General features: G+C 44.8%; 1 protein-coding gene across 3 annotated transcripts in view; it reads right to left on the bottom strand.

Moving 5' to 3' along the window:
* Dgkd (diacylglycerol kinase, delta) overlaps nucleotides 1–26,381 on the bottom strand; it is a 90,344-nt gene that overhangs the window by 56,536 nt on the left and 7,427 nt on the right. For all 3 annotated transcript variants that reach the window (XR_015628825.1, NM_001427452.1, XM_087567160.1), the window contains 2 exon segments: nucleotides 3,276–3,386; nucleotides 1,849–1,929 (listed from right to left, as the gene is read on the bottom strand). Coding sequence is in view for 2 of the 3 variants with exons in the window: in NM_001427452.1 (NP_001414381.1) it covers nucleotides 1,849–1,929; nucleotides 3,276–3,386 (192 nt within the window). In the remaining variant the exon portion in view is untranslated.

Genomic DNA, 26,381 nt, shown 5'->3' with positions numbered 1-26,381 from the left:
AACTCTCTAAAAGTGTCTTGGGATATAGCTCAATGCATGGTTAGAGCACTTACCTAGCATGCACAAAGCCATTGGGTCAATTCCCAGTACTACAGAAAATAAAATTAAAAAGTAAATGAATTACTGAGCCATGGCAGCAACACACCTTTAATCCCAACACTTGGAAGGCAGAGGCAGATGGTTCTCTGTGAGTTCAAGGCCAGTCTGGTCTACAGAACTAGTTCTAGGACAAAGAAACCTGGTCTTGAAAAACAAAACAAAACAAAACAAAAAGTAAATTAATCACATCGAGCCAGGCAAAGCAGTGAATAGCTACAGTATCAGCTAAGTGGGGGGGTGGGGCAAGAGGAGCAGCAGTTTACAGTTGGTCTTGGCTATTGATCAAGTCCGGGCTAGCCTGAACCACAGGAAACCTCTCAAGGAAGGAAAAACCCAAATCAGAGAAGAGTTCACCTACATTATTGGCTCTCAAACTGTGGGTCATGACCCCTTTGAGGGTCACAAATCAGGTATCTTACATATCAGGCATTTACATTACATTTTATGATTCATAACAGTAGCAACATTACTATTATGGAGTAATTTAGTGGTTGGGAGTCACCACAACAGGAGGAACTATATTAAAGGATTGCAACGTTTAAAAGGTTGAGAACCACTGACCTACATGGTTTAAATGCCTTTCCCCAGTCAGTGAGTAAACCACAGAGTTAATGGAGAGAAAGTACAAGCACTCTAAGGACAATGGAAAGCAAGGGGCCATGAGGAAAGCCCAGTTAGTTAGATTACCACAGGAAAGCCTGCAGCGGTTACACGAACAGAACAGACAGAGGGTCCAACACCAGCATCAACAACATGAGGATGGTACCCACCTTCACTGAGTTATAAAGGAATAATCTGAAAAATTAGGCGGCAAATACTTTCTGTGTTTGAGCTAGCTTAGTATTAGAAATATATGCTTTAAAGGTTCCAGTGCCACCACTAGAGCGAGTCCTGCTACTGCTGATATCAGCTTGTGAGGCCAGAGTTACAGTCTTACAAGAAAATATATAAATAATATGCAAATTTGGATCAACTGTGAGAGAAGAGTCCCCAAAAGCTTTCAAGAACGTTTTCAAGAAAAGAAACATGTGAAAGAAAATGGTCAGTCTAATTTCAAGGAAGCAGGGAAGAGTGAACAAAGTTGACACCAGAGCGAGTGGTTGGCTGCCTCTGAGGTCTTGGAACTTTTGAGAAAAACAAAAACAACAACAACAACAAAAACCCTACATAACTGTTACAAATGCATTAAATAAAAGACAAAAAGAAGTATACCAGATTACTAATATTCTGTGTTGTAAGATGGGTGAGTATAGTTGCTTTTCAATTATCTTAAATCTAAGCTTTTCTGGTTTTCCCAAATTTCCACAAAAATAAGCCAGGTGTGCTGATGTGACCCTTCATACGCCTTTAACCCCAGCTTGGAAAGTTCTCTGTGGGTTCAAGGTCAGCCTGGAACAGCTAGTTCCAGGGAAGCCAGAACGGCATAGAGTGACCTTACCTCAAAACCGAGGAAAGAAGAGAGAGGGAGGGAAAGAGGAAGCAAGAGAAGAAGCAAGCAAGCCTCTGAACAAATGTTAATGTATAAGCAGCAACACCTTAAAAACATTTCATTTAGGCCTTTTTGCTTTGTGCTTACATTACCAAATTCTGATTATTCTCCAGTCACAGTACTGCTTTCAGCATGAAATTCAACATTTATCAGAAATCACTCCAATCAGGAAGGAGATGAGGAACTCTGAAGTCCTCCACGTTGCAATGAGAAAGCAAAGCAACCTTGGAGAAGGATATGGGTGTGGCTTAGAATCTTACCGTGAAACTGTTGTTGACATTTTTGGTGCTGGACTCTGCCACGCTGGCATCAGTCAGGTCTACCTCATCAAATATAATCGACTGGAGAGAGATGCAGACAGAGGGTATCAGGCAAGCCAGGGCAAACACACGCAAGCACTAGTAGTGCTGCCCACATTCTCCCTACACACCCCTCAACATCTGAGCAATAAACCACCATGCAAAATGCATGCAACCACCTGCCTGCCTCTCCCAAAGAGCATGGACCACAGGTAGTCTGTGGCTTCCACTCCACAGAGGTCATTAGTGGGTACACTATAACAATGCTGACCTTTCTTTCTTGTGTTTCTCTTTTAGATTTGAGACAGTCAGTCAGGATCCAGAGTCAGAGGATCCCTATGGCTTGGGTTTCTCCAGCAAACACATTTGGAGAAAAGTTCCAACTAAAACAAATATTGTAGGGGCAAGAGACAAACCCCACGAGGATAAACCCACCCTGCCATAAAGAAAGCCAAGGAACAGAACCCAGTCAGATCTAGGGGCTCCCTCTACTCCTCCCTCAACCTAGGCCCAAGCCACAGCCCCTACCTCCTGTTTACTTTACTGTTCCTTCTATTCTAAGATTTCTCTATCTGGAATCCCTGAAGGAAAGACTAAGTTGTTAAACTAAGAAAACCCTCCCTACCCCCACCACTGGACTAAAATAACCATGGCTGTGGTCAGAAGCCTTTCTAAGCATGTTGCCTTGCTCCACTTCTAATTTCAGCACACTAACTCTCTAGAGATGCTTATCATTCCAGACTTTTCTTAATGCCCAAGAACTGCCACCAACACGGAGACATGTTGACCTGCCAGCCTGCACACTGGGGTTTGAAGTCCGATAGCACATTCAAAGCAGCAACATCCCAGCTGCTCCTCTGACAGCTGCCTGAGGAGTCCAGCTTTGAGTCTTAACACAGCCAGAACTCACCACCCAGGGCCAGTTGCTGGGAAGCCTAGAAATAAAGACCTGCATATTTCTGCTCACACACTAAGATGCCCAGTGACCAGAGCAGTTCTTAGCCCATAATAAAAGATTCATGAGCCTGTGGCTCCCATCTTTCTGAAAGGAAAGAAACTGTAATATAGTTTGTTCTGTGACCATTTTTCCATTTTTAGACAAGGGGAAAATGAACAAAAATAATTTTTACAAGAAATAAAGCATGCTTAGTGACAAATAAAATCTGACACCTACTATTACAAGCCAGATTTATGGGGCTACAGTTCTGTGGTAAACTCTGAATACCACATCCAAGGCCCGGGTTCAATTCCAACATGACCAAAACAAGCAAATGACAAACAAACAAACAACCCTAACTAGAAATAACTGGTATGCAAATATTTATCCCATGCAAGAGTTCTGGGCTCCTAAATGTGGCTCCTGAGGTAGTCCTCTAAAGGTGCCTCACCTTTGCTGTTTTAGCATAGTAGAGTGTTCGCCCTCGAAGTTTAAAGTACCTCCTCTTCGATCGCTGGAACGAGTTGTTCTGTTTGGTCAGCATGCCCTCTTTGAGGATGGTCTGAAAGCACAGAAGCACACTGTGAGCTTGCATTTCTGAGGTGCCCATCACCCTGAAGCAGCCTGTCATGATGGTGAACAAAGTGTGTCCCTAAGGGGCCAAAGGAGAACAGTTCTCATTTTCTCACAGACCTTAACCTTACACAGACTAAGCACTGTGCTGAAAGGGAGAGGCAAGGGGCATACCATTTCTCTAATAGACAGACCATGCCTTAAGAGACCCAAGGTGTTCCCTAACTATGCCCAGCAGATTAGCACAGGAGAAACTGAGGTTCGAGAGCCTCCAGGAAGCAGCAGCTGGGGACAACAAAGACCAGTGCATTCTCCAGCTTCAGCCTTTGGTATTCTTCAGCTATTCTTGGCCCTGCCTTCGTGTTCTCTGGCCTCCTGCCATTTCTCAGGATCTTGTTGCCAAAACTGTTCACGTCCACTGCTCTGAGTTTCAGTGTGGCTCTAGCCTGTGTTCTACTCAGCCCTCTGCATGGTTCTGAGGTCAGCGTAGGTATCTGATACTCATCCCTGCCCCCTGCCCCCTTGCCCCCTGCCCCCTACTCCCCACTCCCTTACCCCCATGTTACTGAAAAGCCCATTATACTACAGGAAATATTCCCTTCTCCCTAGAGAACTCCCCCTGCTCAGATAACAGCAACTCAGAGCAGGGTCCCATGTACTTGGCTCCCAGTGAACCCTGATCCCAACATACTACTTGGAAATCAAACACTGAAGAAATGGCCAGATGCCCTGAACCACTCAAGAGTCACCAATGCAGTCAATACTAATAACAGGCCTGGTAGAGCTCAGTATAGACTATTTGTCAGCACACTCAAGGCCCTGGTTCCATCCCAAGCACAGCAAAGAAAAAATAATAACAAGTATATCCAGAAGACCAAGAACTCAACTCCATATTCAGTGCTTTCCTTACACTACAGCTGTGCAGCTCTGCCCTTTAACCCACTTTTAAAATAGTGTGTGTGTATAAAGCACCTGGACATTTGGGGGGAAAATTTTTTTAAGTTTTTCAAGACAGAGTTTTTTTTTCCTTTTTCCAGAGAGGGTTTTCTCTGTGTAGCCCTAGCTGTCCTGAAACTTGCTCTGTAGAATTAGACTGGCCTGGAACTCACAAGATCTGCCTGCCTCCGCCTCCCAAGTCTTGGGATTAAAAGCATGCACCATCAACATCCAGCATTTGAGGATACTTTAAACAAGACACAGAAAGCTCGGGTCATCGAAATGTGCCATAGTACAAAGACAGCACACTGTGTAACTAAGTTTCCACCATCCCATATCTCAGGGAAGAAAGGTAGAGAGACATAAAAAATATTAAACCAAACCCCAGCTCCTTCACGCCCTAAACACGCAGAGCCAGGTTCGAGGCCCACAGCCCACCATTATATGGTGCCTGACACTTCCTCTCCTGACACAAGTCATCTTCCTGGGGCACCTTCTAGGCTGGTTGAGATGCGTGTGTCCACATTTACTCTCAGGCTCACTAGAATGTACTCTATGGGTCCGACCTGGTACTATGCCAGCTGCACTCTTGAGACTAGACTGCTGAGGAGCAGTTACTCATGCTGTAGTATCTACCTTCACCTCTTATCTCTGAAGGCATCACTTACTATTTCCCAGGCAGTTAGAAAGTATCAAGGAAAACAGCATGATGCCACAATCCACAGGAGAAACACCTCCAGCTACAGTCACTAGCATGCACTACAACAGAACAAGGCCCTAAGGCCAGGACAGGAGCCAATCTGCAGTACAGAAGCGCTGTAACCACCTTAGATTCTGAATACCCTTTCCAGGTCCGCTCACATGGATGGCATTCTTGTTAACTACATCTGCACATAACCATCCATTAATGCCTGAAGCACACAGAGAACCTCTCCTGTGGATCCCTCCTCACCCCAATTCAGCTTCCTTACCTTGGAAGAGGAAGAAATTGCTTGCATTTCTTTCCTAAGCACAAATGTTAAAATAAAAATAAGGCTGCAAAACCAATGTGCCAACCCAGAAAAGTTACAAACTATCATTAAAGGAGAGATACAAAAGTATGTTTTGTATCTGCTCCTAGCTTCTCATACAAAAGAGGAAAAGAGCAAAATTAAAATACAATCTACGCCATCACCCATATACACAGACAGATACACAGTCACACAAATATGTTTCAGAAAGTAGACCAGAGCTTGCAAGCTTGGGCTGCCCAAAGAGACCTGCTGTTCTATTTATAGAACAAGCATGCTCAGAAGGAGACCCTGGTGGGTTTGCAGCGGAAAAGGATAGAGAAAGATAAAAACCAGTTCTTTCTTTGAAGCTTTCTCAGAAAGTCATTTATCTTCTGATTCGTGCTCTGAGTACTACAAATATGTTACAGGATATTTTTAAACACTCAGTTCAAGACAATTAACTTTTAACAGTGGAAGAAAACTGCACCCTGAAACCATGTGCTGGATTTCTCAATGGAAGCCTGCAAGAGGCATTGCTTGTCTGGCATACCATCCCCACTAGAGTCAGTGAGTGTCAGGGACAGGCACAGGGAGGGACCCAGCAGTGATGTATTCTCTTCTCTGCCTCTCTTCTTCAAACACAGACACAGAGCAAGCAATGGTTCAGACAACAGTTTAGTCCACAGAGCAAAGAGATATAAAGTAGAGTGTGAGGGCATAGAGTACAGGCAAGTGAGCAATGTCCCTCTGCAGACATATTTAAGGAGGTCAGAGTGCATGAGCCTGAGATACTCAAAGTTGTATAGAACCCAACAGGAGTGGCAAAATAGACATATCATTGCTTAGCTGACCTAGTTGTCACGTGGCCCCACATCAGGGAGGGAAGACTCAGAAGCTCACTTTAATAATATGAGACAGGGGCTAGAGAGATGCCTCAGAAGTTAAGAGCAGGTGCTGTTCTTGCAGAGGACCAAAGTTTAGTTCCCAGTACCCACATCAGGCAGCTCACAACTGCCTGAGAGATCAGATGTCCTGTGGTCTCCAGGGAGGGCACCTCATTTACATGTACACGTGCACACACATACACACAATTAAATTTTTTAAATTAAATTATATATATTGGTCAGGCAGAAGAAGAAAGAAAGGAAGCAGGTATCTGGAGAGAATGACCAGTGAGTCAAGTAGTTGCAGCATAATACAAGGACCCAAGTTCAAACCACACGGCCCATGTAAAAAGTCTGAAGTGGTGGTTCACATTTTGAAACACTGGGGAAGGGTAGAGACTGGGTGATTCTCCAGGGCTCCTAGCCAGCCAAATCGCCTTAATCTCAGGTCCCAGTGAGAGACCCTATATCAAAAGAAGAAGATGAGATGCCTGCTGGCTTCCTCATACACAACCACACGCATGCCCTACACAAGCACGGACATCAACAATGTAACAACTTCCTTTGCTCCAATACCATTAACAATTCCATGTGCTTCAGAGCTGTGTGCACCCCTAACTGGTCTCATCATGGTCTACTGGGACAATAAAGAAATGCACAGCTAGGACACATTTGACAATTCATACTGAGTGCCTGACAGCAAGAGTGCAGATAATGCACACCTGGACAGCCACTGTCCTGAAGAATTATCAACTCCACAGAGCCAGGACCCACATATGACACTGTTGATGTGACAAGAGCAGCACTACATAGACTTTTTTTCTAAAGACTTCCAAAATACCAACTTGGGGAAAGTGTCAACAGCTTTATTTTCTTACCGAAGAGAACCCAATTTCACCTTTGCCAATGCCCTGGTTTCTCTCCAACAGCACCAATATTAAGTGACTGTATTCTCAGGCCCCTATTCCACAGAAGCTTGCAGTAAGAAAAAGGGAGATGCCTCGTTCCTGTCCTCACTCACCTAAGGAAGAACTGAACCAGAAAAAAAGCCAAAAGAAGTGGCGCCCAGGCTGCTCAGGGGTCTGTCCTTCATCTGGTGCTCACAGCAAATGTCCACCAACACAATCAAGCAGTGTCTCCTGGCATTGTTAACAAGGTCTCAGTGTCACAGGAATGTTACAAGGGCCTTTGTCACTATTCACCATTTCCTCCGTCCTGGTCAAATTCACAGAGCTGGTGTAAGGAGATGGCTCGCCTGTCTCTGGTATGTGGGAACACAAGCAACTTCAAAACTCCCCTCCCTCTTTGTTTATGTCCTGAGTACAATGCCTAGTGCTATGGCAGCCATGCTAATGCCCTAATACAAACAAGCAGCCCAGTGCATTTCTGTCTAATAAAGGTCACTGTCCACTCTACCTAGTACTGAATGCTGGTGTCAAGAGGGTCCGAGCCACTCTCTTCACTGACCTATGCCCTGTCACTCGCTCTTAGCCCTGTATTTCCTGTGTCAAATAGCATCAAAGCTAAAAGAAGTATCAGAGCCCGTGAGATAGATAGCTCATCAGACAAAGGCACTTGCAATCTGAATCTCTAGACTTAACAAGGTAGCGAAGAGAACCAACTCCCACAAATTGTCCTCAGACCTCTATATGTGTGCTGTGGCACATCCCCAACCTCCATCACACACACACACACACACACACACACACACACACACACACACACACACACTTTTTTTTTAAGTAAAACTACCCTCATTTCAAAGTGGCCACCATACACCACTGGTTCTGTCCCTCTTCCAGAACAAGTCCCACACTTAGGACTTAAATTCTGATCATTCTCAATCAATTCCCCCTCCACACACTCTCTCTGTCTCTCTCACTTCTGGTTGTGTTTTTTGTTATGAGTTCACAAAACTCAAACTGGTCTCAAATCACTATGCAACTGAAGCTATAGACATGGCATGTAGCCATGCCAAGCTTAAATTACTGTCTCTCAGTTTCTCACAAAGTGTGAGGGGATATAGTTCAGTGAAAAAGCAATTGCTTACCAAGGGAGAGGCCCCAGGGCTCCATTTCCAATACTGTACACAAGAAAACAAGATCAGAGCATGCTCCGGAGCACCTTGATTGGCCTCTCCCAGGCATCAGGTTAGAATGTGACTAGTCCCCTGCTCTCTCCCAGCCCACCTGCTTTTTAAAGATTTATGCAAGGCCCTGGGTTCGGTCCCCAGCTCCGAAAAAAAGAACCAAAAAAAAAAAAAAAGATTTATTCATTTATTATATGTAAGTACACTGTAGCTGTCCTCAGACACACCAGAAGAGGGCATCAGATCTCATTACAGATGGTTGTGAGCCACCATGTGGTTGCTGGGATTTGAACTCAGGACCTCAGGGAGAACAGTCAGTGCTCTTAACCACTGAACCATCTCTCCAGTCCAAACAAGCAGTTCTGATGAGGGACAACTTAACAAGAGGTTAAGAGTCAGACTTCTCACCTAATCCTTCAGACTTGATGCACCAGGGTTGGGAGCATACCCAGGGAGGGGCCACCTTCTCAGAAGCAAAAAGGAGGGTGTATGGAGGAGGAACCCTAGAAGGAGGAGTGGAGGAGCGAGCAGCATTTGGGATATAAATACATAATTAAAGGAGGAGGAGGAGGAAGAGGAGGAAGAGGAAGAGGAGGAGGAGTAAGAGGAGGAAGAGGAAGAGGAGGAAGAGAAGGAGGGGGAGGAGGAGGAAGAGGAGGGGAGGAGGAGTAAGAGGAAGAGGAAGAGGAGGAGGAGGAGGAGGAAGAGGGGGAAGAGGAGGAGGAGGAAGAGGAGGAAGAAGAGGGGGAAGAGGAGGAGGGGGAGGAGGAGGAGGAAGAGGAGGAGGGGGAGGAGGAGGAGGAAGAGGAGGAAGAAGAGGGGGAAGAGGAGGAGGGGGAGGAGGAGGAGGAAGAGGAGGAGGGGGAGGAGGAGGAGGAAGAGGAGGAAGGGGGAGGAGGAAGAGGAGGAGGGGGGAGGAGGAAGAGGAGGAGGGGGAGGAGGAAGAGGAGGAGGGGGGAGGAGGAAGAGGAGGAAGAAGAGGGGGAAGAGGAGGAGGAAGAGGAGGAAGAGGAGGAAGAGGAGGAAGAGGAGAAGGAGGAGGAAGAGGAGGAAGAGGAGAAGGAGGAGGGAGAGGAGGAAGAAGAGGGGGAAGAGGAGGAGAAGAGGAGGAGGAGGAGGAGGAGGAGGAGGAGGAGAAGAAGAAGAAGAAGAAGAAGAAGAAGAAGAAGAAGAAGAAGAAGAAGAAGAAGAAGAAGAAGAAGAAGAAGAAGAAGAAGAAGAAGAAGAAGAAGAAACAACAACAACAACAACAACAACAGCAGCAGCAGCAGCAGCAGGCTTCTACTGGGTACGGTGGTGGCTCAAGTCTTTATATCAGCACTTGGAAGGCAGAGGCAGACGAGAGCTCTGTAAGTTCAAGGCCAGCCTGGTCTACAGAGCGAGAAACCCTGTCCCTGCTCCCCAGGAAGGAAGGAAGGAAGGAAGGAAGGAAGGAAGGAAGGAAGGAAGGAGGGAGGGAGGGAGGGAGGGAGGGAGGGAGGGAGGGAGGGAGGGAGGGAGGGAAGAGTCTATCAGTCTTCTTCTGCTCTATCCATCTCTCCTGCTGCCATATTCTCTTACCCAGTGCCTCTCAACTACAAACACCAATAGAACTACCTGGCAGCTCTGAGAAACACTAGCCTTATCCCTCACCAGCTCACACTGCCTGAGAAATCAAAATCAAGTAGTTAAGGGACCTAAGGGGGGCAGTGTTTAAGGCTGCCCCAGAGATCCCAATAACCTTCACATCTGAGAACCTACACTCAGTCACAGACCACCAGGTTTAAAAGGGAGGTCTAATGTGGTGTGTTTTCCCCATACGTCTTTCCTCTGTAGCCTAGAGCCCTTCACATGGACAACTCTCCACCCTCATTCTTCTAAAGAGACCTAAGGATCTTCAGTTCTTCTTTCCACCAGCTGAAAAACTAATGCCCTTCAGACTACAGGTAATTGTCACTCTGTCTCTGAAGGAATCCTTTCCAGAATACCCACCCTCTTAGAACAGACAATGGCTACTCTGTCTGCAAGTATGTAGACCTCCGTCCTAAGGCTATCTCCCCCACCATATCAACTCCGGATGATCCTATCCATCTTAGTCCCCCTAATGCTTCAGGAACTGTTTCACCAACCCATAAAGGGCCAACATTTCTTATCTATAAACACCAAGAACACCAAGACTAGGAAAGCCAGGCATGGTGGTATGCCCTAAAATTCCAGGACTAAAGAACATATGTTCACGATCACCTTGGGCTACATAATGATACCCTGTCTCACAAATAAACAAGAAACAAACAAAAAGGCCAAGAGGAAAACAGGCAAAAATATAAACCAACATTTCACAGAAAAAGAAATATAAACGAGAAAAAAACAAAGCTTAACTTTCATCTTCACCATCAGATTGAACCCCCCCAAAAAATAGTAATAGGAATATTGTGCACTAGACTGTGAGAACAGAACTACACATAGCAACACCCAGCAAGACTGCACTCACTTCTCTTCTGTTCAGCAAAATAGCAAGCCTACCCCAGCAACCCAGGCACAAACGCACTGAGTAACAGAGAAGGATGGAACTCTGCAACTGCTGCTATGGGCTACAGCCAGAAACTAAAAGGTCTGGTCTGTAAGAGGCAAAAGCTAGATCAACTGTGTTAGACTGGGAACTGGGCCGTAAAATGGCCCAGAGTGAAGAAGCTCTCTAACAAGCTGCAATAAGGTCCTTGGGGCAATGAAGAGAAAGAAAGGTGAACAGCTCCCTATGCAGTAGGGAGCAATGAGAGGTATTGGAAGTGAACAGAAATAAGCAGTTTTAAGTTCTGGAGAAGAAATAAACACAAATATAAAATAATACAGTTAATTAACTGGTGACCTGGAGACAGGAGGAAAGGGTAGAAACTGGGACAATGCCAGGTATTTGGGTACAAAAGATTCTCAGGGGCAACACTGGAGAAAACTGCCCTTGATTTCTCACTCAACTGGCTAAATCCACATGTGTTCACAGACCATCTATTTAGTCTATACAGAGGACCTCTCAAGGTGGCCACAGCACACATGAACAGCACAGTACCTGTGAAGTGCCCACAAGAAGCCAAAAAGCCCTCATGTAAGCCTCACCACCCAATGAAGCTGCTAAGGAAGGAAACTGAGGTCGCAGGGAAACACGCACATCTACAGAGATCAGCTGTGGGACTTCCCTCAATCTGTCCTCTCCATGCTTCTCCACTGCAAAGGTGTGGAGACAGCATGGGAGTGTGCAGTGTGTAATTTTCAAAATAATTTTCATTATTTTGGCTTTTACAAGTTCGGGGAGTGGGAGGGGGGCGACTATCTTCCTACTACTAGTTCTAGAAGAGAAAATATACATACACAGACACAGATGTCTGTACCACACATCAAGTGATAAACTTGGACCACAAGCAGTTGGAGGAACATTCTAAGATATGTGATACTATGGATCAGCCACAGTGAGAAGAATTTACTCGGAGTCCACAGAGAATGAAGCTATGGAATGAAGCTACTGAATTTCAGCAAGTATTTATTGAGTACTCAACGTGCCAAGCACTACTGGGAACACTTTAATGGAAGAGATGGGACAAGACGTCTGACCTTTTAAGAAAGCTACACTGGGACAAAGGGATACTTCACAAAACACAAAGCACCAGAGTCAGCTTTGAAACACTCAGGAAAGGTGTGGATTGAAGATAAACCAAGACACCCTGTGGTATGGTAAACACAGCTCTTCCAACTTTTGTGTCTGCTTAGAATTTTTCATAAGGTATGTTCAAGACTAGAGAAATGGGGAGCCTCTGAAGGTCAGAGGTCGAGAGGCCTGCAGCATGGACACCGAGTCAGTCATCCTCCACCGTTCCTCTAAAGCACAGCGCCCCGAACTCTTAACTGCTTTTTGCTGGACAGTAGTGGCACACACTCAGGAGGCAGAAGGATCTCTTGTGAGATTGAGGTCAGCCTGGTCTATAGAGTGAGTTCCAGGGCAGCCAGGGTTACACAAAAAAACCTTATCCCCTAAAACACCCACCCACCCCTAAAAAAAAAGAAGAAAAGAAAAAAACTGCTTTTCAGGGTCCCCTTGGAATGTCACTGTCATGTTCAAATGGTAGAAGTTGGGGGCCTGCTCTCACTCATTTATAGGCCCCTGCTGGAAATAAAGCATCAAACTAAATAGCCTACCTTTCAGCTACCTTTCTGCTTGGGGAGGTTGCTTCTAATTTAGTTGCCACACCCAGGGTCCAGGCACTGCTCATATTCTTAGATAACATCCTTCCAGCCTTCTTTGCAAGTGTGTTCAGACAACAGAAAAGTAGGATTATACAATACCACAACTGCTTAAAGACCTGCTTCCCAAAAAACAATATTAAGTCCCCTTCCTGTTTTATTTCTCCATATACTACTTGAGTTCCTACAGATTCTGAGGAACACTGATATAATGTATCTAGGAGAAACTGACAGTGTTCATACATCAAATGGTTTGACTGTCCAGCTAAAATAGATCCTATTTCTAACAAGACCGTCATAGGTCTTAGATAAATTTAGATTAATTTCCAACCCAGAATTTTAAAGCTTGGACAAAAGGCATCTAATTCTGTTCTAGGAACGTAAGATCAAAATGCCCCAGCTAACTTAGCTTCTGTTAAACCGCCTACTTATACAAACCTCCCCTTCCAGCTTAGCTTAGCTTCTGTTAAACTGCCCTGTAGCTGCTAAGATATCAGGATGTGGTTTTTACCTTTAAAAAGCCCTTACTCCAAAAACTCAGCACTTACTCTAAAAATGTGGGTCCTGAGTACCTGACTGTAGTCCCAGCCATCTGGAATGAAGACTTCCAATTGGCTATAAGACATGTCTGAGTGGTCATATCTCCTGGGCTCGTCTATTTTGAAGGCCCCAGCAAAATCTCTACAAGGGATCCTAGACAGGAACCTGAAATGTTCTAGGGCTCCAGAAAAATCCTGACTGATCACCACAAAGTGCTCCAGAGGCACCAAGCCACCACTCAAAAGGAAGAGGAAAAAAAAGGTAAGTCAAAAGGCATCTGGTCTGAACACTTCCAGAGGTAAATTTGGTCTGTAGAAGTATCATCTGGTTAGCACACAAGAGAGGAAATGACCTTAGATCCTATGTCTGGGATCTGTGTGAGATATCACCAGACTCCCCTGGTCTGATTTTAAGTGGTTTCTGCTCAGTTGGAAGGGCATCCTGGTTCTCAGAAGCCCAGGAACCACACAGCTCTGAGGGGAGAATGTGTCCCACTGGAAGGGCATCCTGAGACACAGGAGCTCAGAAACCTTACTGCTCGGAGTTGGGTCAGTGTCCTAATGGCAGATATCCTAAAACACGGTAGCTCAGGAACCACACTGCTCTGAAAGGAAGCCTCCTCAGCAGAGGTATTGCAGCTCCTAGGGGAGAGTATCCCCAGCATAGCCTCAAAAGCTGTCAAAGTGGTAGTAGGCCTTTCCTTCCCTGGGCTTCCAAGTCCCAGGATACCTTTCCATCCTAACAAAAACACTTACAGTTGGTCCCAGACACCCCAGAGAAAGATATGTAGAAGACTTCCTCATAGCTTCAACTACTAAGGAGGAATGTAGATAGAAGGCCTTTTAGAACCCTTCCAAGCCCTTGGGGACAGAATGTGAGCCAAGAAGACTCAGTGGTGTATCCCTCAGTTCACATACCTAAGCTGCAACCTAGGGGAAGGTAAGTGGATAACTTCCTATGACCATATTTTCAGTCACCTTGCAAATCCCTGCTTCAAAAAAAAAAAAAAAAAAAAAAAAAAAAAAAGTATGAGACTTTCTGGGGCCGTTGGTTACTGCCAGCTATGGATAATAGAATTTCCTGAAACAGCCAAACCCCTCTATGGCAGCATCAAGGTACAAAGATTTTGCAATGAACTGACACTGGGCAGAGAGCCTCTGAAATTTTGAAAAATCCCCCAGTGTCTGTCCTGGCCCTGGCCCTCCCAAGCATTGCTAAGCCATTCACCTTGTACATGGATGAGGTCAGAGGCATTGTCTAAGTAATCCTCATACAAATCCTGGGTCCCTGGAAAAGACCTGTGACGTATCTGTCCAAGAGTCTTGACCTGGTAACAGGAAGATGGCTGAGTATACTGGTTTAAAAAAAAAAAAACTGGCAAATTAACTTTATGGCACTAACTGTTCCTGACAGCCCCACACTTTGTTGAGGACCGGAGAAATGGATGTCTAACACTCAGTACCCAATACCAAGCCCTGCTTCTCAATCAACTCCACATTTGGTTCCACAAGACATCAGCCCTCAACCCTGCCAGTCACCTGCTAAATAATGACCCTGCAGATCCCCCAAATGACTATCTTGGAGTGAGGGGCATGATTCAGTCTGTTAGACCTGCTCTAACTGATGGCCCGGTATTGTTTACAGATGGGAGCAGTTTTGTCCAAGACAGGATCAGATAAAACTCTTAAGCAGGAAAACCCTCAGCTCAGTGACTCGGCACTCCCTCCGGTGGAGGGAAGACCAGGCTATCCGTTGGCTGTTCCCTGCCTGGGCAGAGATTTCCTTTGCAAGCCCCACCTGGAGACCTAGAGCTGCCAGGCTCCACCCCTAGGCTACTCTGACAGCCTCCTGACCCTTGGAGACCTAGAGCTGCCAGGCTCCACCCCTAGACTACTCTGACAGCCTCCTGACCCTTGGAGAGTCAAGAGTAGCCAGCCAGTGCTGCCACAAGATCAGGCCACATAATCCCTCCAATCCCAGGCCACCTTCTCCAGAACCCCTACATAAATCCTGCATTCTGCCCAGTTCTCTGCTGCTTCTCACTAGCAGAGGCAGCCGCCCTCGTGGGTTTTCCCCTCCCAATAAATCTCTTGTGTGAGATCTGTTGTAAGGTATGGTTTTGTGGTATTCTTTGGCTCCTGATTGCAGGATACCTTTCCCATCAGAGCTGTAACACTTGCATTGGGAAAACCTCCTGTCAAAGCAGACATTAGAAAGCCTTCCCCTCAGAGCTGTAACTCTTATGCTACTGCCATAGACAATAATAGAGTATATGGCCTATGTCCATGGGGCACTGTATAAGAAAAGGGGGCCTGTGAACCTCCGCAGAAAAAGAAGTCAAGAATAGAAATCTTAGCTCTATTGGAAGCTATCTACTTACCCAAGAGGGTGGCTGTTGTTCACTGCAAAAGACTAAAATGGGGATTCCCCAGAAGCCTGAGGAAAAGAGTAGCTGACTTGGCCACCCAAGAAGTAGCTCTAGAATCAGTGGGGCCTCTCCAAGTCACAGTAGCCCTGCCAAGGCACCTGGAATGTACCCCAGGTGAAATTGTCTGACCAAAACAAGAACTGACCACACAGGGTAACATGGATGGTGGATGCTGCTAGACAACAGACCCATTTTTCTCATGAATCTGGGAAGGCAACTAGTTATGGGTACCCACCAAACCACCTACCTACGTGCTGTGAAAACTGAACTCAGACCCAAGTATTATGTTCTAAATTTGGAAAGTCTGATTAAAACACCACTTTTTAGATGTGCTACCTGTGGCTCAGATAAACTGGAAAGTGGAAAGGAATACCCCACAAGGGATCTGGGCTCAAGGAAATGGGCCTATAAAAATTGGGCATTGGACTTTACTGAAATCAGGCCTACTATTTTGCACTAAAAATATCTGATAGTGTTTGTAGAGAGCTTCTCAGGATGGATGAAGGCTTACCCTATCAGAACATCAACAGTTATTAAGAAATTTCTTTAGAAAAAAATTCCAAAGTCTGGACTGCCCCAGCCTTCATGGCCAAATTGTCTCAAAATCTGAAAAAGGTATTAAATATTAATTGGAAATTGCACTATGTGTGAGCTCAGATCAGGTAGAAAGGATGAACAGAACTCTTAAGGAGACTCTGACCAAATTGATCCTAAAAACTAGGGGGTGGGGGGATGGGTCAACCTCCTCCCCTTTGCCCTGCTCAGGGCCTGATGTACTCCTTATTGGGAGTGACTTATTCCTTTTGAAACTATGTTTGGAAGACCACAGCACTTCCAAATTCCAAGATATTCCCCAGACAGAAATGTCTAAATCAGTCCCTTTTCAAGCCCTTGCAGAATCTGTAGGAAGCTCACCGGGTCACTGATCAAACTGTGAAGGGAATCCTAGTTGGTGGTTTGAATATGCTTGGCCTCAGGGGGTGGCACTATTAGGAGGAGTGGCCTTGTTGGAGGAAGTGTGTCACTATGGGGATGGGCTTTGAGACCTTCCTCCTAGCTGCCTGAGGACAGTCTACTCCTGGCTTCCTTTGGATGAAGATGTAGAACTCTCAGCTTTTCCTGCCAGAATACTACTGGGCTTCCCAATTTGATGATGATGGACTGAACGTCTGAATCTGTCAGCCAGCCCCAATTAAACATTGTCTATAAGAGTTGCCTTGGTTCTGGTGTCTGTTCACAGCAATGGAAACCCTAAGACACCTACTATCTCATATTGCTAAGTCTCATCACCAGTCCTAGCCATGAGAGTCGATTTGGATGAGGAGGATCCCTGCCTAGACCTTAGAACTGTCTGAAAAGGACCCTACCCAGTTATCCTCACCACTCCAATTGCTGTCAAAGTAGCTGCCATCACCTGTTGGGAGATTTAAAAAAAAAAAAAAAAAAGCCACTGAGAACAGGTGGGCAGTCACTTGGGCCCCTTAAAGGTAACACTGACAAGAGTTTACTATCCCCTAAACCTGAACATGGGAACTCAGAAAACCCAGGGATGGAAACTCTATCTTTCAGGTAGACTTCTGCTCTCTTATGTGCCTTCCAGGGGTGGAACAATATGGGTCTAGCGGAGGGACATGGATCAGTATATCAGTTTTGTAGAGAAGACTGGCAAGAAAAAGGCTTTCAGGGACTACAATTTTATACATGCCCTGACAATGGTGAGTCGTCCTGACAGGGACAAGTACCTCATCATGTCCGCAAATTATCTGGCTTGCTTGTACTAACAGTTTGATTAAATGTGCCTCCTCCAACTCACTGCAGGCACACTCCCACTCGACATATACTGGTCTATGAGATCTCCCAGGTATATGCCTATAATGCAAACAAGGAGAGACTTCTTATTGGCCTCGAGTCAATGTTAAAAATGGTCAAATGTGCTCAAATTCTGGTCCAGATTCTAGTAGGGGCAGAAATAGCCAGAGTAACTGCTATAGGCATCTCAGCCTTGATTGCTGGTAATCAAGGTAGGGAACTCAGTTCCCAGATAGAATTCCTCAAATGGCTTAGGTCTGAGTCTATTTCCAGGCTGGAATGCCAAGTTGACTCCCTCATGGGGGTAGTCCTACAGAACTGAAAGAGGCTTGACCCCTTGTTATAAAACAGGGAGGCCTTTGCATGGCCTTAGGTGAAACTTTCTATTTCTCTGCCAATCAATCATGGGTAAATGGGGAAAACCTTGCATGGTCAGAGAAAAACTCAAAGGAAGGAAAAAAGGATCCATAGATCAGATAATTGATATCAGCCTGTTTACCTGGGCCCCTTGACTGACCAGCTTAACTGTCAGCATTAGCTAGACCATTGATCCTTACTCTGATCAGGCTAATGATGAGAACCTGCATCTCAACTGCACGGCCAACTACATCAGAGAATAAACTCAGTTAAGCTATAGGAAAGTTGACAATCTGATTCATGACTGAGAACTTGTGGGGAATATGACAGGGAAAAACAATACAGAGGTCCCTCCATCTTGCACTCTTCTTGCTGAGACCATTTTAGATTTAACTGAGCCCTGAGGAAAATTATCCAGCTCTACTCTAGGAACCTAAAGTCAAGATGCCCCCGCTAACAGCTTATCTTAGCTTCTGTTAAATTGCCTGCTTGTGCAAACCTCCCCCTGCAGCTGCTTGTGAATGAGATACCAGCATGTGGTTCTGCCTTTAAAAACCCCTTACTCTAAACACTTAACAATACCCTTGGGTCCAAAATATCTGAGTATAATCATAGACAGCTTGAATAAAGACTTTCAATTGGCTATAAACTATATCTGAGTAGTATCTCTGATGGGTTCCCTGTTACACTTGGATTCAGTGTGCTTTAATCTACCAGATCTGGTTGTGTTTTAGAATGTTCCAGAGAAGAGGATGAATACAGGTCTCTCTTTCGTCTCCCACATGGGGAATATAACACCCTCTACAAACACACTCACACAGGCTCCACTTGTCACCCAAACTGAAGGACAGCGCCCTTGCTCTTTAAGATAAAATAACACATGTCCCTATGAGAAAATGTAAACTAACAAACTAACAATACTTCAAATTCACACACACACACACACACACACACACACACACACACACACACACACACACTACAACAAAAGACCCATATCATTTTCCCTCCGAATGCTTTTTTTTTTTTTAACACAACTAAAATACACTCTGTATTAACTTTGCCTTGCTGTTCCCCAACAGCGCAAAGCACTGTCCCATTCCAGCCTTCCTCAGTGGCCTGCAGAGCAGGCTACACTAGGCTACACCTGCTCTGGCTTGCACGGTCAGTTGTTCTGCTGCTTTCCAGCTGTGTGACTGGGGCCAGATGTCCCAGGATCCTCACAACTGTCACATGGTTGTGAAGGTGAAATCAGTACACACACACAGAGGGAGAGAGGGAGAGGCGGGGAGAGAGAGAGAGAGAAACACCACACAGGCCAGCACTTAGTACCAGTCAGCTCTATCTTTAACTCTCTGATAATCAACTGAGAAGGTCTAATGAATTGTTTTTGGAGATTTGTTTCCTTGTTAATTTTATGTACGTTTGTGTATGTGTATAGGTTTATGCACATGCCTGTAGACCTCCTGGAGCTACAGTTACAGGCAGTTCTAAGTCACTTCATATGTGTCCTGGGGACAATAGATAACCCTCAACCATTTCTACAGCCCTTGTCATCGTTTTGTTGTTAATTTTTTTGTTTTGTTTTGTTTGTTTGTTTGTTTGTTTGTTTTTGTTTTGTCTGAGACAGGTCAGGGTCTCACTGCCTAGACCAAGTCGGCCCTGAACTCACAGAGGTCTGTCTGCCTCTGTCTCCCAAGGGCTAAAACTAAAGGTGTGTGCTGCCACACCTAGCTTAATATGAAGCTGTTTGCAACTTGGTTGATTTGGTCTAGTTTGACGCTATAGGTAGAGAAAGCACAGCTTCACATATGCTGAGCATGTGCAATTCAAAGTCTTGACAACCTTGGGTTCTATCTGTCCACTCAAAGCATAAAAGCATCCAACCATACACAGAATAGAGACCAATAGCACCCCCAAATGCCCTTTACTCAACAGATTTTTATAAATATCTAAAGAGCAAACTAAAAGGGGAAATGAGAGAGGGGGCACATCCCTAGGTCTAATGACATCAATGTTATATCAAACCTTAAGTAAGCAAAAGCTGAGTCAAGCAGCTACTCTCAGAGCTCAAAGGGGAAGGGCAGAGATTTGCTTTTGAATATTCTGGCTGTTACACAAGTCAAACTGCTAATCCCAGCACTTAGGAGAACAGAGAGGAGGATTACCAGTTCAAGGCCAGCCTGAGCTACATGATTAATTCTAGGCCAATCTGAATCTATCAAGACAATATCTCAACACCATTACCACCCCAAAAAGATCTCTACTTGTCAGCCCGATGCGATGTCACTCAGGAGGTGGACCCAGGGAAATGATCAAGAAAGCCCAGCTGAGTCACACAGTGAGACTCTATACCAAAACAAAACAAGCAAACAATATCCTCTGAAAGTGTCAAGACAACAAATTCTTCCTAGAAAACACTTTCATTGGGACCATGCACTTGAGATTGCAGCTGGAGAGCTATACCCCATGGACTTTACTTCACACCAGGTAAGAAAAATAACTCCAAATAATCAGACTTCATAGGTAAGAGCTACAACAGTAAAGCATCAGAAGTCCATAGGACTTGATGGCTTCTTAAAATATAACACCAAAAGAACAAGGAGAGAGAGAGAGAGAGAGAGAGAGAGAGAGAGAGAGACTTCTCTAAAATTAAAAACATATGTAGCTGGAAATGATAATATAGGCTTAGAACCCTAGCATTTGGGAGACTGAACCCAAGGGTAGAGAGTTTGAGGCCAGACAGGTCTTAGTAAGACCTAAAAAGTAGAGTAAGAGGGGAGGAGGGTTGGAGAGAGAGGGACCCTCTTCAATTTTCCCAAAAATACAAAGCACCATTCATCAGGCAATCAGCAGAGTTCAAACTGGAGGCAGTCAATGCCTCCCAATCATGACCACAGCCCACTCTCCATCTGGGATTTGACAGGGGAGGGCCAGCCAGTGGAGGGTGATAGGAGACTGATAGGAGGGTGATGTGTACAACTCAAGGACAGTCTAGAGTGGACAGACACTGAATACAGAACTGCACAGGCGAGGCTGCACAGCTAAGGCCAGTCTGAGGGCATTCAGCATTTCTTCCAGCAGCTACACACATGGTGGCACCAACTAATTAGCTGAAACAAAATGGAGAATATAGGTAAACTAAAGAGAATATATGTCATAAAGCATGTTCATGACTACGAAATGAACTGTTATAGAAAACAGAAAGCTGTTTTAGAAAATGCATGCTGTTGGGTTAGAGTGACTCAGGAGCAGACAGCCTGCCTAACACGAGAGAGACCCTGGGTTCCATTTGAGGATGGTAGGGAGGGGTGCTGGGGAGAGGAAACAAGGACAAGGGAAGAAGAGAGAGAGGGAAAATATGTACATGTGCTTCTCTTCATTAGTAAAATCCAAGAAGACACTGCCTTTATAAAAAAAAAAAGATAAAGTTAATCACTTTTCAAAGGACAGGGAACATCAAAGAGAACAGGGTAAAATTTAAAAGACAAGCTAAGATAATGGCCAAGATTAGAAAAAAAGCAAAAATTCGTCACATGACAGCAGAATTGAAACCCAACTTGAAGGACTAATGTGAAAAATGTACAATAAACAAAAGTATCAGCCGCAGTATAAAACAAAATTGAGGCTCCCTGAAGACTGCAGGTTAAATCAAGGGCAGAAACGTAACCATGAAAAGTCTGTGGACACAGTGGTAAGAGGTGAGACCATTCAGCATGCAGACAGTGAGAACCGGAGGAAACAATACAAGGAGATACAGCAGGAGACCAAAGAGGACCTTGGGAGAATGTTGCCGAACTCTTTCAGGAGGCAAACTCAATCCAGTGCAGAAAGGGTAAGAAAGGCCCACAAGCCTTAAGTGCCAGGACCATTAGGCACTCCTGTCCTGAGCACAGGAGAGAAGACGTACAATGCCGCACACCAGACACAGGCACACACCTCACAACAAGGAATGCACCTGTGCCCCATCTGCCCCTAATTCGAACGCTGGGGGTCTCCCTCAAGATGACAGATGGTAGTGCAGCTGGCAGGCCTACTGAGCTCACAGTTGGGGTGAGAAGCCTGACTCAGAAAAAAAAGACAATAACAAGAGCATCAGAACCTGGTCAGGAATATAGCAGGTTATCTGGAGGGGCAGGGCTACGTAATAGAGAACACCTGTGTTTAAAAAAAAAAAAAAAATCAGCTGTCAGGTCAGAAACATGGCTCAGTGGATAAACTGAATTTATGGTGGAGGGAGAGCACTAGCTCCTGAAAGTCAGCGCTTTTTTTTTCTTTTGAAGCCTTCCACTGTGTTTTTATTACAGTTTCTCTTGTTTTGCATACGTCTTCCCATCTAACTTTATAGCCACCATGGCAGTATGGTTCCCATTCACCGCAGAACACATGAAGAGCCCGGGGAGCTTCAGAGGGGCCATGCAGCAGACAGCCCAACCCAGCCACTTTCCTATCTAAGACATAGAGACCTTTGGTGCAGCAAATGTGTGTGTGAAAGTCATCTTCTAACTCATACACAAGCATGTATACACATCCACAAAATGATAAGTAAAATTTCTAAATAAAAAACAGCTAGGTATGGTGGTGCACACCTTTGATCTCAGTCCTCAGGAGACAGTGACAAGCAGATCTCTGTGAGTTTGAAGTCAGCTTGGTCTATGTTAGTGAGTTCCAGACTAGCCAGAGCTATACAATGAGAACCAGTCTCAAAATCAAAAATTAATAAAATTTTAAAACAAAACCCATGACTGGGCAGATGTCACATGCCTATACTCCTAACATTTAGGACACTAAAGCAGAAGGACCTCAAGTTTGAGGCCAGCCTAGACTGCATGTATGGTGAGGCTCTACTAAAAGAGGAGTTGGGGGAGGCAATAACACCACCAATGTAGAGTAAGTGACAGGACAGAGGACTCTCCATTTTACACACTCAGATGCACTTAAAAGCTAAAAACTGCTGTGTAAAGGCTGGGAAATGACATTTGTACAATGCCTAGGAAGCACCACTTAGAGAACTGCTAATTTGCAAAGGACCCCACATCTCCATGAAAACATCTAGTGATGACCTCCCAAGAGACTAGATGACAGACAGCTTCAGCTGGGCTACCAGAGTTCAGAGCTTCTCATACTCAAAGGTTCCCCAAAGGCCAGTCCAAATATTAAGGAGTCTCTGAGACCTCTCACTTCCAGGTTACAGGAAATGTGAAAAAACCCATAAGGAAGCAATCAGACAGAGCTCTGACAAGATAGCTGCCCTTACCTCGTCAGCCTTTACTGTCATGGGGGTGGGGGAGGTGGGACGTGCATAAAACACACGGGTTCAATCAGGGAAATGTAAAAATTATCTGGGTGTCTGAGGTTAGTGTGTTACCATGTTCCAGTAAAAAGACTTGATGTGTGAGAGGGAAAGCTATGGTGTGTCTCAAGATGTCTGCTGAGGTGTTCAGGATGGCCCACAGACCAAGTCACTTACCTTCCCCAGCCTTCACTGGGCGCCTCTCCTCCTCTCCCCACCTTTCTTCCCTGCCCCTCCTCCTGGCTCTGAGCAGCCAAATCCAGTATCACACTTGTTTCTAGGCTGGGATAAACCACACTTATAGCTGCCACATGGTGATATGGGGCTGGGTGGAGAGGAAGGGAAAGCTTAATCCAGGATAGTACACAGGGCTGGAGGTGATCAGAGCAAAATCCCCAAGCTGGTCCATATTCACTCATGGCATTTGCCTCAGAAAATGTCCCCATGCCTCATTAAGAGTCATCAACATCCTCTTCCCCAGAACCATACCAAGCCAGCAGAGCCCCGCCCCCCAACCCAGCTGCCATCTGCCCTGTCACAAGCTGCCATCATCCCTACGCTGGGGATTGGCAGCATCCTCCAGCAACCATGGCACAGCTGGAGTCGTTTTGTTAATCTGGATCCTATTATCAGACTTCTCACCTCTTACTGTGCCTCCAACACAGCTCTCCAGCCTCCTTAGCCCTGTGCCTGTAACTACATTCTGCTTACTTCCTCAGCTCCCTCCTGCCATGCTGCCACAGCACTTTTCCTCTGTATCAGCCTCCTCCCCTCTCCTTTCCCCTTCCCTTCCCTGGCCTCCTCCTCCTCCTTTACACAGCTGTTCCATTTTCTCTGTATTCAATGTGTTGCTCCTTAAATCTCAGGGATTTCTAACATGTCTTCCTTCTAGTGATTCCATGGTGATTCATGGGAATTTTCCTCCAGATCTGACTCCAGCTACATGCTATCAATGTTGTGCTTGCTTGGTTGGCTGGTTGGCTGGTTGAGTTGGTTTGGGGTTTTTGTTAGTTTGGTTGGTTGTTAGTTAGTTGAGACTCTGTTTTTAAAGTAAGGGTTTCGATCTGTAGTCCCATCTGTCCTCAAACTCACTCTCCTGCCTGAGGCTCCTGAGTGTTGGAATTACAGCTACATATACACATACATATATACTGCTATCATTCAACTCAAAAAGTATTTCTAGTTTTCTTGGACCCATAAATTACTTAGAAACTCTTACATCTCCAGATACACTCTCAGGATTTCTTTGTATTAATACCTGTCTTATTTAATTCCACTGCTATCAGAAAACATACTCTGTTGCATTCTTGTGAACACTGCTGAAACTTCCCTTGTAGCAGCACATGAGGAATTTTGACTAGTGTGTCTATACATTCTGTCTGTGATTATTAGGTATCATCGTCTATCCATGTGCCATGTTGTTTATTCTGCTACATTCATACACTCTTTCCTGGTCTGCTTTGTCCTAACAGCCCCTGAGACACATACATTAAACCACTCCACTATGAAGCCGTGTACAGTGATACACACACCTGTAATCCCAGCACTCTGGAGGCTGAGGCAGTAGGACTGCTGTGAATCTGAGGCCAACAAGAGCTACATGACACTTCCTCAAAAAGTAAATCCTGCTATGACTTGGGGAGGAAGAGAGGAGTGTTGTTAATGATGTTAATTTCAAACAAGGTCTCAAGTATCCCAGACTAGCCTCAAACTCATCAAGCAGCAGAGGGTGAGAGTGAACTTCTGGCCCTCCTGCCTCTACCTGCTATGGGTGCCACCAGATTGTGGATATTTGAGATTCCTATTATATTTGTGTTAATTTTTCTTTTATACAGCTTTAAGTTGTATTATTAGGTACTTATAAGTTTCTTACAAACTTTTAATTATTGAAACCTTTTATAAACTCATTTATCAGTATAATATCTTTATATAGGATAATGTTGGCCTTGGCCTACTTTATTGGCTATTAAAGCTAATACATCAATTTTTCAGTTAGTCTTTACATTACTTTCTCCATTCCTTTATTTTCCATCACTTTACATCTGTGTTTTAAATGTGACATTTACATAAATAGCTTAGATTAACTTAGTTTACATACTCTCTCTTAGCTGGAACTTAAGTCTACTGACAGTTATGTGGTGCTATGTGGACCCCGGGCTTCTTCACATATACTAGGCGAGAGTACTTATGGCTTCTGTGCTGTGTTCCTCCTGCTCACATCCAACACAAGTGGTCAGACACACTGGGACTTTAGACTCCTGACTTACTGTTTGCTTATTATATCACTTCGCAGTCCTTGACTTACACACAGCCCCACACAGCCATGGCTACTCTAGAGCTACTACACAGATTAGGACTCCTATCAATAGCTGGTTCAACAATCTTTAACTTTTTTTAAAAGAACAGTTCTACAGTTTACCTTTCTGACTTTCATGACATTACTGTGTTTAATTCTACATTTTTTTTTGGTTCTTTTTTTTGGAGCTGGGGACCAAATTCTACATGTTTTTAAAACCCAAAGTCAGAGTTAAGACCCACAGCCAAGAACCACCTGGTCTTTTCCACACAAACACCCTACACATTGCTCTTCACCCCTTCCAACAATTCTAACCTTTTACTTGAGATCATTTCCCTTTAGATAAAGCAAACATACAATCCTTTAATGTTTCCTTCTTCAAAAACACTGTTTACTTGGGTGCATAGTACTAGGGGCTAGCTCATTGCTGGGAATGGATTTGCTTCATAAAGAATCCATGGATTCGGGCTGGGGATTTGGCTCAGTGGTAGAGCACTTGCCTAGCAACCGCAAGGCCCTGGGTTCGGTCCCCAGCTCCGAAAAACAGAAAGAAAAAAAAAAGAATCCATGGATTCAGCTTCTTCCAGTACTTAAATTTCAACTGACTTCTGGGTCCTGTGGTTTTTGTTAAGAACACTGCTATTAGCTTGACACTCGCTCTCTGGAGAGGTTTCTCTCTAACACTGATTTCTGATCACTACAGCTTTCACCACTATTAGGAGTGCCCTGTGTGTGTGTCTTTCGTGTGGACAGTGCCTTCTGTTGGCTACAGGATAGTTTCAACAGTTACCCTTTCAAGTCCTGTTTCTGCTCAAGTCTGTCTCCTCTCATGACAGTCAAACACAAGTCAGACCTTATTCAGATGTTTCCCTTTTTAAATTATATTTATATATTTATTTTTAACCATATTATATATTTATTTGGAGGGGAAGCTTGTGCTGTGATATGCATGTGGAAGTTAGAGGACAACTTTCTGGAATGGGTTCTCTCAGTTCACAATGTAGGGTTGGGGATTGAATTCAGGTCACTGAGCTTGGTGGCAAGCTCCTTTTCCCTCTTAGCTATCTTGCCAGCCCCATATATTTCCATTCTTCATGTCCTCAGGCTTCCTTGTGGCTATTTCTTTTGTATTACAGTTTTATATTATGTCT

The sequence above is a fragment of the Rattus norvegicus genome, chromosome 9 (assembly GCF_021556685.1).
Source record: "Rattus norvegicus strain SHRSP/BbbUtx chromosome 9, alternate assembly SHRSP_T2T, whole genome shotgun sequence".
NCBI lineage: Eukaryota > Metazoa > Chordata > Mammalia > Rodentia > Muridae > Rattus > Rattus norvegicus.
This window is presented reverse-complemented; position numbering and strand designations above follow the sequence as displayed.